The 9166-nt window shown below is 47.1% G+C and overlaps 1 protein-coding gene across 1 annotated transcript in view; it reads left to right on the plus strand.

Annotated features, from left to right (window-relative positions):
* The window catches only part of Dpy19l3 (dpy-19 like C-mannosyltransferase 3), a 70804-nt gene extending 63202 nt beyond the window's left edge, over positions 1-7602 (plus strand). Inside the window, exons 17-19 of the mRNA XM_036203989.1 lie at positions 1563-1695; positions 4465-4623; positions 6816-7602. Of these exons, the coding sequence (XP_036059882.1) occupies positions 1563-1695; positions 4465-4623; positions 6816-6977 (454 nt within the window). The 3' untranslated portion in view covers positions 6978-7602. The remainder of the gene's footprint in view (positions 1-1562; positions 1696-4464; positions 4624-6815) is intronic.
* Positions 7603-9166: the final 1564 nt, after the last annotated feature.

Consider the following 9166-nt stretch of genomic DNA (forward strand, 5'->3'; position numbering starts at 1 on the left):
CAGATTAGCAGCCTCCTGTTTCTTTTCTACTTAGTCTTTTGTTCTGTTTTGTGTTTGAGGCAGGGCCTTACTGTGCAGGGTTGGCTGGCCTAGAACTCAGAGATCCCCCTGCCTCTGCCTGTCTCCAGAGTGCTGAGATCAAGGGCAGATGTCATGCCAGCAATCCTCCTGTTTCTTAACTCAAAGATAAACATGTCTTGGGATGTTCCTAGTGAGCATCTGGGAGGTCCTTCTTTGGGGCAGAGGCCTGGAGGAGCCCCTCCCCAACAGCTCTCAACTTTCCCCAGAAAGAAGGGAGCTGAGTCAGCTATAGGCTCTTCTTTTTGGTCAGACACATCTGTCATCCCATCACCCAAGAGCTGAGACAAGAGGATGGTGATTTGAAGGCTAACTTGGGCTATGCGTCGACTCAGTGTCAAAATTTAAAAGAAGAAAGCTCCTTTCTCTCCAGTGCTGAGGGAAAGGAAGGGCCTCATATTTGCCGTATGTCCTGTGTTCTCCATCATTGCCCTCACAGTCACGAGGAAGCAGAGTTGGAGCTTGGTGGTCATTGGGAAATAAGTTCATGAGATAGTATTAGAGTATCCCACACTGTTTAAACTTTGGCTTTATGTATTGTTTTTTTTGTCAAGGTTAAAAAGGAAGAATGTTCCCATGTCAGAAATAATGTGCATCCGCTCTGTGTGAAGGATTTACTACTTAGAGGTGTCTTCCCAGCTCTTGGGTTATTTGCAGGCTTTCTTCTTTAGATGTCATCTACAGTGATACTGGGTGCTGTTTGTATGCGCCTCTACCCTATGAAATTGAGTCTCGGTCAACTGTGTTTTCCTGACTTCTCACTATTTGTTTTTTTACTTTTTTGTGTATGAGTGTCTGCGTGTGTGTGTGTGTGTGTGTGTGTGTGTGTGTGTGTGTGTGTGTGTACACATACATACACACATATACATACATATACACACATATATACACACATATATATGCATGGTGCCAGAAGAGGGAATCCTGTCCTCTGGACTGGGAGTTCCAATTGGTTGTAAGACCCTGAGTGGGTACTGGGAACTGAGCCTGAGTACCCTTCGAGAGCAGCTGGTGTCCGTAACCACTGAGCCTTCTCTCCAGACACTCACTCTTCATGTCTTACCTTTACTCTCAGCTGCCCTGTCGTTTAGCTCCTGCAGAGACTGTGGGTTCGGGAGCTCACTGCCTGCTTCCAAAAGTAGTCCATTCATCATAAAAGCCAACTCTTCAAACTGGAGAGCAAGATGCTCCTCAGCCTTTGCTCTAGTGAACAGAAAACAGACAGGAAGTGGGCTGATGCTGAGACAGGAAGATCCCGAAGCCCAGGCAGGTTAGAGCTACATATCCTGAGACTGTCTCAAAATAATTAAATAATTAAAGTTTGCATAAAATGCCTTGGATGTAAGTCAGTTCAAGTCATTTGTGTGACCCCCCGACTCTGATTCTTCATGTTTCCCTTCAGAACTGGGGGATTCTGAGGGGGGAGGTATTGTCTTCTTGGAAATTGTAGTGTTGGGGTTAATCGGCACTCTGAAACCTTGTAGCTCTAACACACCAAGAAAGGCCGTGTTCGCTGGGAGCATGCAGCTGCTGGCTGGAGTCAAGCTGTGCACGGGACGGACCCTAACCAACCACCCACACTATGAAGACAAAAGCCTGAGAGAGCGGACCCAAGCGGTGAGGCCCATCTTTTCATGTGCTCACTTCTCAGTGCCCTGTGCTGCCACTGAGGCCAGAGGACAGGTCTCCCTGAGCCAGGATGATGGGATGCATGCTACACACCTCCTGCCTGTGGCCTAGGAAGGAGCCAGAGCCTAAGGGCATGCGGCCGGCGTCTCCTGACTCTGCCATTTAGGGCTGGGTCCAGCGCATGCTCCTCTTAGGTAGGGAAAGGACTAAGGAGATCAACATCCTGGGACATAGGGGAAGAGGCAGTATGTAGGACCCTGGAACTAGTGATTTGGGAAGGAAAGGAATGAAACTGGAGACATACTGGTCATGTCTCATAAACCAGCAGTGGGCCATTTTTGGTGTGTGTGTGTGTGTGTGTGTGTGTGTGTGTGTGTGTGTGTGTGTGTGTGTGTTGGGGGTGTTTACTGTTGCTGTTCGTTTAAATAGATAATACAGCCACATAGTTTACAGTTCAGAGCATACAGAAAGGAATTGCCTGAAACATGTTCACCTCATCTCTGTATCCTGCCCATCCGCTGCCTTCTGAGGAGACAGATAGCATGTGTGTGTGTTTCTATGCATCTGTATGTGGGTGTGTGTCCTTGAGTGCAGTGCACACAGAGGCCAGAAGACAGCATCAGATCCCCACTGAAGCTGGTGCTAGAAGTGCTTATGAGCCTCCAATATGGGTGCCGGGAGCTGAACCTGGGTCCTCTGCCAAGAACTGTGCCTGGTTTAAGCCCTGAGCCACCTCTCCAGCCCCGTCTTTTCTTTGTCTTCTTACAAAGAAGTACTATAGTCTGCCTTCCTTCTTCTTGACTCTGTATTCTGGAGATGACTGTACCAGTGCAATGGTTCCTGTATAGTAGGACCTCAGATGAAGATGAGGGCTGCTCCCAGGCCACAACCACAGCCCCTCCTGGCCACGTTTAAGGCTGTAAATACTTTATGTGGGTGTGGTGTGTTCTCTTCAATCATTTAGGCCATTCCTGTCTTTCACAAACGTGCATAGAGTAGTCAAGAGAGGGAAACGATATGTATCTTTTCTATATAGTCTCTGCTGGTGTATTGGGTTCTTAGGTTTTATCAAGCCTCTTAACAGGTCCCTTCAGTTTATATGCCAGTCAGCAGTACAGGAAGGTCTCTGGTACCCGAGTCCTTATCAACCCAGATTCATACTGCTGAATGTTTCAGACTGCTCACTTTATATACATACATATGTATGTATGTATGTATGTATGTATGTATGTATGTATGTATGTATGTATATCATCTCACTTTGTTGCCCAGGCTAGCCTCAAAGTTGTCATCCTCCTGCCTCAGCCTTCTGAGTGCTGGGACTATAGGCTTTTCCTAATGTGCCTGGATCCTATTAACCACTACTTTTCTTTTTTGGTGTATTTTAATTATGTATAAATGGAGTATTTTGGTGGGTTGCTGGTTGTGAACTATATAGGTACCCACAGAGGCCAAAGGCGTCAGATCCTAGAGCAAGAATTATAGGCAATTTTGAAGCACCCAGCATGGGTGCTGGGAACTGCACTCCCATCCTCTGCTCGAGCAGTGTACACTCCAGCCTCTGAGCCCTCTCCAGCGCCTGCTTCCTAATGTGATTAAAAAGCCAAAAAGGTTCTCATCTGGCTGGAGTGTTAGCAGGTCACCCCATATTTGGTAGAAGGACAGAAGGTTCCATTGGGAGTTAGCCAGCTCCACTCAGCTACAGAAAGATAGCTGTGTCCCCCCTCTCTCAGAGGTACCGTCTGTAAAGCCCTGAAAACCGATGTCCCAGGGACACCAGTCCCTGCCTTCAGTGTACTTCAGCTGAGGCCTCCTGCTGACCCAAGGGGTGATAAGAGCAGATCACCCTACCACCTCACCTACCCATGTGGGTGCCTCACCGTGCAGCAGGCCTCACATACAGCCATGTGTCAGGTCTCAGGGCACAGAGGAAGTGGTACTTCTCACAGCCCCATGCTGTGCCCCAAGCTGCCTTCTCTCACAGTGTTTGCTCAGGGTGTGTGGTGGTGGACTTGAGGGCAGGGCACCCCCAGGGAAAGGCTACTACTGCAAATTCCCTGGACTCCAGGAAAGAGCTGAGATGGAAGGTGAGTTCTAGGTCTCCTGGGCCTCAGCATACAGTGTAACAGCCACAAGGCAAGAGGGCTGGGGGCTGGAGAGATGGCTCAGAGGTTAAGAGCACTGACTGCTCTTCCAGAGGTACTGAGTTCAATTCCCAGTAACCACATGGAGACTCACAATCATCTGTAATGAGATCTGGTGCCCTCTTCTGGCCTGTAAGCATGCATGTAGGCAGAACACTGTATACATAATAAAAATAAATAAAATAAATCTTTTTTTTTTTTAAACAAGAGGGCCTGCTCCAACCAAGGTCAGGGGCTCTTCGACACACATGTACCACCAACATGCTTGTCATGTTAACTCAGTCATGTTTAGTAATTCTTAGAATTATAATCTGATAAATGTATTCAAAACTTAAAATTATTGGCTCTGAATCTAGGTCTTTTTGACATCTAAGCTAGATGTGTTCAATGTGACTTCTGTTCCCTCTTCCTATTAAACAATCACAGTATCCATTTGGGAATTCCCTACCCTCCTACTCCAGGCTGTGATTGACAGGACAAGAGTGGCCTGGACAGCAAGGAGATTTGAGTGTCAGATTTTAGCACCGCCCCCTAGGGATGTTCCCTCCCTTCCATTAACTCCCAGGCAACTGAGAGGCTAATGTGCCCTTTCCCGTTTTCTCTCATTTTGAAGGTTTATCAGATATACGCAAAACGGTCTCCAGAGGAAGTGCACTCGCTCCTGAGGTCCTTTGGCGCTGACTTTGTGATCTTAGAAGATAGCATCTGCTATGAACGCAGGCACCAAAGGGGCTGCCGGCTGCGTGATTTGCTGGACGTGGCCAACGGACACGTGAGCATGTTGCTTCTTCGTCTCGGGGAGCTTTCAGAGAGGGTGGAAATCCAGGATGAATTCCAAATGATGTACATCACTTCATACCACGTGCGTGAATGACAGTCAGATGTTTGTAGAAGTCCTGCTCTTTAATGACTGCAGGCCTGGGCTAGGGGACAGAAGGTCCAGGCCTGCAGTTTGACTCAGCTCGAGCACCTCTCTGCCTTTGGCTGTTTTACATAATGAAGCACTGTATAGACTTTATTTGTGAAGACTATGTTTTCTGCTACAGACAACACTTCTGCCTCTGAACGCACCACTCCAAAGCATCCTGCTGACACATCTTTAAGTGTCAGGCAGCAGGCCACCCCTTCTTCCCAGGCTCAGTGGCCCACACATCCTGCTCCCTCTTGTCCATCACCACACACAGTCTCAGGGTAGCTAAGCTTGCCCTCCACAGCAGAACAAGCTGTGTCTCCCTTAGAGAAAGGAACATTCCCTTGGAGCTGAGCCAGGTCACAGTAAACAGGGTCTTTGTTCCTTTTAGGATGTGGGATAACTAGTGGCGTGTGGAAACTAGCCTAAATCCGAAAACAACCTGAAGGTGAGAATTAGAGACTCAAATTTTTGCCCAAGGAAAGTAGTAAGCAGTGACTGCCTTGACTTCCGAGGCTGAGCAGAACATGCGCCTGCATGTGTGTGAACGCGTGTGAGCACATGTGTTGCTTTTCCTCACCCAGTATCTGAGTTGGGGAATTGTCTCCAATTATTGTAGTTCTCTGTGTTTAACTTTTGTTTTTGTGGTTTTTTGTTTTTTTGGGTTTGTTTGTTTGGTTGGTTGGTTGGTTTGGTTTTTCGAGATAGGGTTTCTCTGTGTAGTTTTGGTGCCTGTCCTGGATCTTGCTCTGTAGACCAGGCTGGCCTCGAACTCACAGAGATCCACCTGGCTCTGCCTCCCAAGTGCTGGGATTAAAGGTGTGCACCAATGACGCCCATCAATAAAGAATTTTTCAGCTTTTGTGCATGAGACAGGATAATGTGCTTCTAGGAACAGCATGGCTCAGTCAGCTTTTCTGGGCTGTGATAAATACCATGGCTAAAGAAACCTGGAGGGGTGTGGTGGTTTGAAAGAAAAATGGCCCTCAAAGGAAGTGGCACTATTAGGAGGTGAGACCTTGTTGGAGAAGTGTGTCACTGTGGGAGTAGGCTTTGAGGTCTCTTTTGCTCAAGTTTCCCTCAGTGTGACACTGAGACCACTTCCTGTTGCCTCCTGATCAAGTTGTAGCCAGCTCCACGGCTGCCTGCACACAGCCATGCTCCTGCCATGATGATAATGGACTGAACCTCCAAAACTGTAAGCCGCCACGCCAATTGAACGTTTTCTGTATAAGAGTTGTTGTGGTCATATTGTCTCTTCACAGCAATGAAACACTAACTAGACAAGGGGAAAGGATTTGTTTCATTTACAGCTTATGGCCCTTTGTGAAGGGAAGTCAGGGCAGGAGCTGGCACAGAGGCCATGGAAGGATGCTTTTTATTGGTTTGCTCCCCACAGCTTACTCAGCCTGCTTTCATATAGAATTCGGGACCACCAGCCCAGGGGTAGCACAGTAGACTGGTCCCTTCCACATCAATCAGCAGAATGCTCCAGACTTGATTACAGGTGGTCTGATGGAGACGGTCCCTCAGTTAATGTTCTGTCTTCTCAATGAGTGATCTGATGGAGGCGGTCCCTCAGTTAATGTTCTGTCTTCTCAATGAGTGATCTGATGGAGGCGGTCCCTCAGTTAACTGTCTTTTCAATGAGTGATCTGATGGAGGCAGTCCATCAGTTAACTGTCTGTCTTCTCAATGAGTGGTCTGATGGAGGCGGTCCTTCAGTTAACTGTCTGTCTTCTCAATGAGTGATCTGATGGAGGTGGTCCCTCAGTTAACTGTCTTCTCAATGAGTCTCATTTTGTCAGGTTGACAAAAGACCAACCAGGACACAGGGAGATCTGAGTTCTGGTTCTGATCTGCCATGAACGGTGACAAATCTCATGACAGAATTCTCCTTTCCAGCCTTGGTTTGCTCTTTGGAGGGAGGAGAGCATGTTGCATAGGCCCTGGGTGAATGGGTGGGTGGGTGAATGGGTGGGTGGGTGGGTGGGTGGGTGGATGAGGTCTCACCACTGTCACTCAAGTTGTACTTGGGTTTGGTTTGGTTTCAGGAGATGGATGGGCCAGGAGAGAGTGACCCCGACTTGAGACCTGCAGACTACCCTCGCTTCTGTGAGGAGATTAAAAGGAACCTGCCCTCCTATGCAGCTCACTTCACTAGAGTATTCCAGAACAAGACGTTCCATGTCTACAAACTGTCCAGAAACAAGTAACTGTGTCCATCCTTAAAACCCCAGTGCGTCTGCAGCCGATGGAGTCAGTGTCTATGGTCAGGAGCAGGGCTTGAGTGCTGGGATTGCGGGCAGCTGCAGACAATTCCACCATCCTTGAAACTTTCACTAATGCCTGCCTCTTCCATCCTGTCTCTGCCTTTTCCATGAGTGTTCTTTCGCCTGTGTGCACCTGTCCAAGACTGGGAATTTGCCACTGAGGGAGTCGTGTGTGACCCACTGGTGGCCTGGAATCTGTTTAAGATCTGAAAGACTTGTGCTTTTCAGTGAACCTGAGCAAGTTATGAATGAGTGTAGTTGACAGGCTGCACGGTTCAGTTATTGATATTTCTTTACCACTGGGACCAATCAGTGGCTTTTTAAAAGCTTATTGTCCTGTGTCCTTTAAAATTTTATAACATTTTCCAATTTACCATGCTTTCACATGTGAAGAAACAAATCATGTTAGGTCTTTGAATCTTAAATATTCCATTTGTGCTCTAAAATGTCACAGGTGCAGAAAAATGGGGCAGACTTAGAGTGTGTTCAATTCTGGGCACAGCAATCAGGGTGCTTCTGGGCCAGGTGTGGTAGCACACTCCTTTAGTCCCAGCACTCGGAGGCAGGGTTGAACAAATCTCTTGAGAGTTCAAGGCCAGCCTGGTCTATATAGTGAGTTCTGTGCCAATCTGGGCTATGTAGAGAGATCCTGTCTCAAAGCGAAAAAGTCTAGAGGTCTGCGAGGGGCAGAAGTGCATGGAGCTAGGTAGCCTGTGCCACTGTTCAGGCTTGTTTAAAAACTCATTCGTGGTATTTAGTGTCTCTTGCAAGGAAAATGTTTTGCTTCATTTCTTACTCATTTCAATTTCCTGGGCTTGCAAAACTTTGTAAACTTTTTGTGTTTTTAGCCTTTGTATTTTTCATAGCCTAGAAACTTGCGAAGTCTGGGGGTTTTTTAGACACTGTATCTTGACTCCTCAAGTTCAGTGTGGCATTTTCATACCCTTCGGCTTGTGGTCTCCAATCCTCCCTCTCGGCCCCGGAGACGACACTTTTCCTCCCTAAGAGGTGACCAAGTGCCTCCAAGCTGTGCTCAGTTGTCAATAGCAGAGAGGAGTGGCGTACCTGCTCAAGAGTTTTTTGATAATTGCTTTTATAATTCATTTCTAATGGTGGGGGCATGTAAAAGCTGCTGATAGAGGCATATTGTCCACTTAATTAAATCAAGATAGCTAATGAAATTAACTTTCTCTCCTGTTCTTGCCATTTGGAAGTGATTTAAATGTTTTTCCTCACACATTAGTGCAATAAATCCCTTGGAGCACCAGGCAGGAGAACCGAGTGCTCCACTGAGTCGCTATTGGGTTACTGCTTAAGGAGCTTTCACAAATGCGTTTCCATGGTCTCATCAGGCTCAGGGTTTTTATGCAAAACTCATTTAAATAAAACATGGACAGCTAGGTTTTTAAATTAGGCCACTGGAACTTTAGAATCCTGCCTTTTCTGAACTAAGGTCTCCTAAGGTTGGAGACCATTGCAATTAGGGGTAACGCAGCAAGAAAACATGTTCATCAATGCCAAAACTTTAATGAAGCCAGCAATGTTGCATGCCTGCCACAGCCACCAGCACTGGTGGAACATTCTGGGCCAGTGCCTTACTCTTAAGGGACAGCAAATGCAGTAAGGCACAGTGTATCGAGACCCATGGCTGTTGTTTATGGGCCAGTTTGCGTTTGTTTAAACATTCCCGTATGTATGTGTCTCATCGCTCCGAATTTGGCATCTTGGTATCCAAGAGCCATGGACTTAACTTGGATGCACATCCTTACCGTGATACAGTCATGCTAATTGGCGCTCACTTTATCCACAGCGCCCTTGCTGCCAAACCATTTCCTAGAAAATTCGAAGTGCCGAAACCAGTCTTCACACAGGCGCTCTCCCCGAGACACTGTGATGTGTATAGGACAAGTTTTTACTCTTGGTGACCAAATCTTTCAGCAAATCATGTTTGATATTTTTAGCTCTGATCAGGACTTTAGCTTGTGATCCTATCATCAAGCACACAGGAGAAAAGATGGACTGCCCTTGGCTGCAGGCCTCACTCCCTGCCATTTGGGCCCTGAGGGCTGTTACATCTTGGTAATAACATTCAGTTGTGGTTCCAGATAGAACAAGCACTAGGCTTTGAGTTC

This window comes from Onychomys torridus, chromosome 1, assembly GCF_903995425.1.
Source record: "Onychomys torridus chromosome 1, mOncTor1.1, whole genome shotgun sequence".
Classification (NCBI taxonomy): domain Eukaryota; kingdom Metazoa; phylum Chordata; class Mammalia; order Rodentia; family Cricetidae; genus Onychomys; species Onychomys torridus.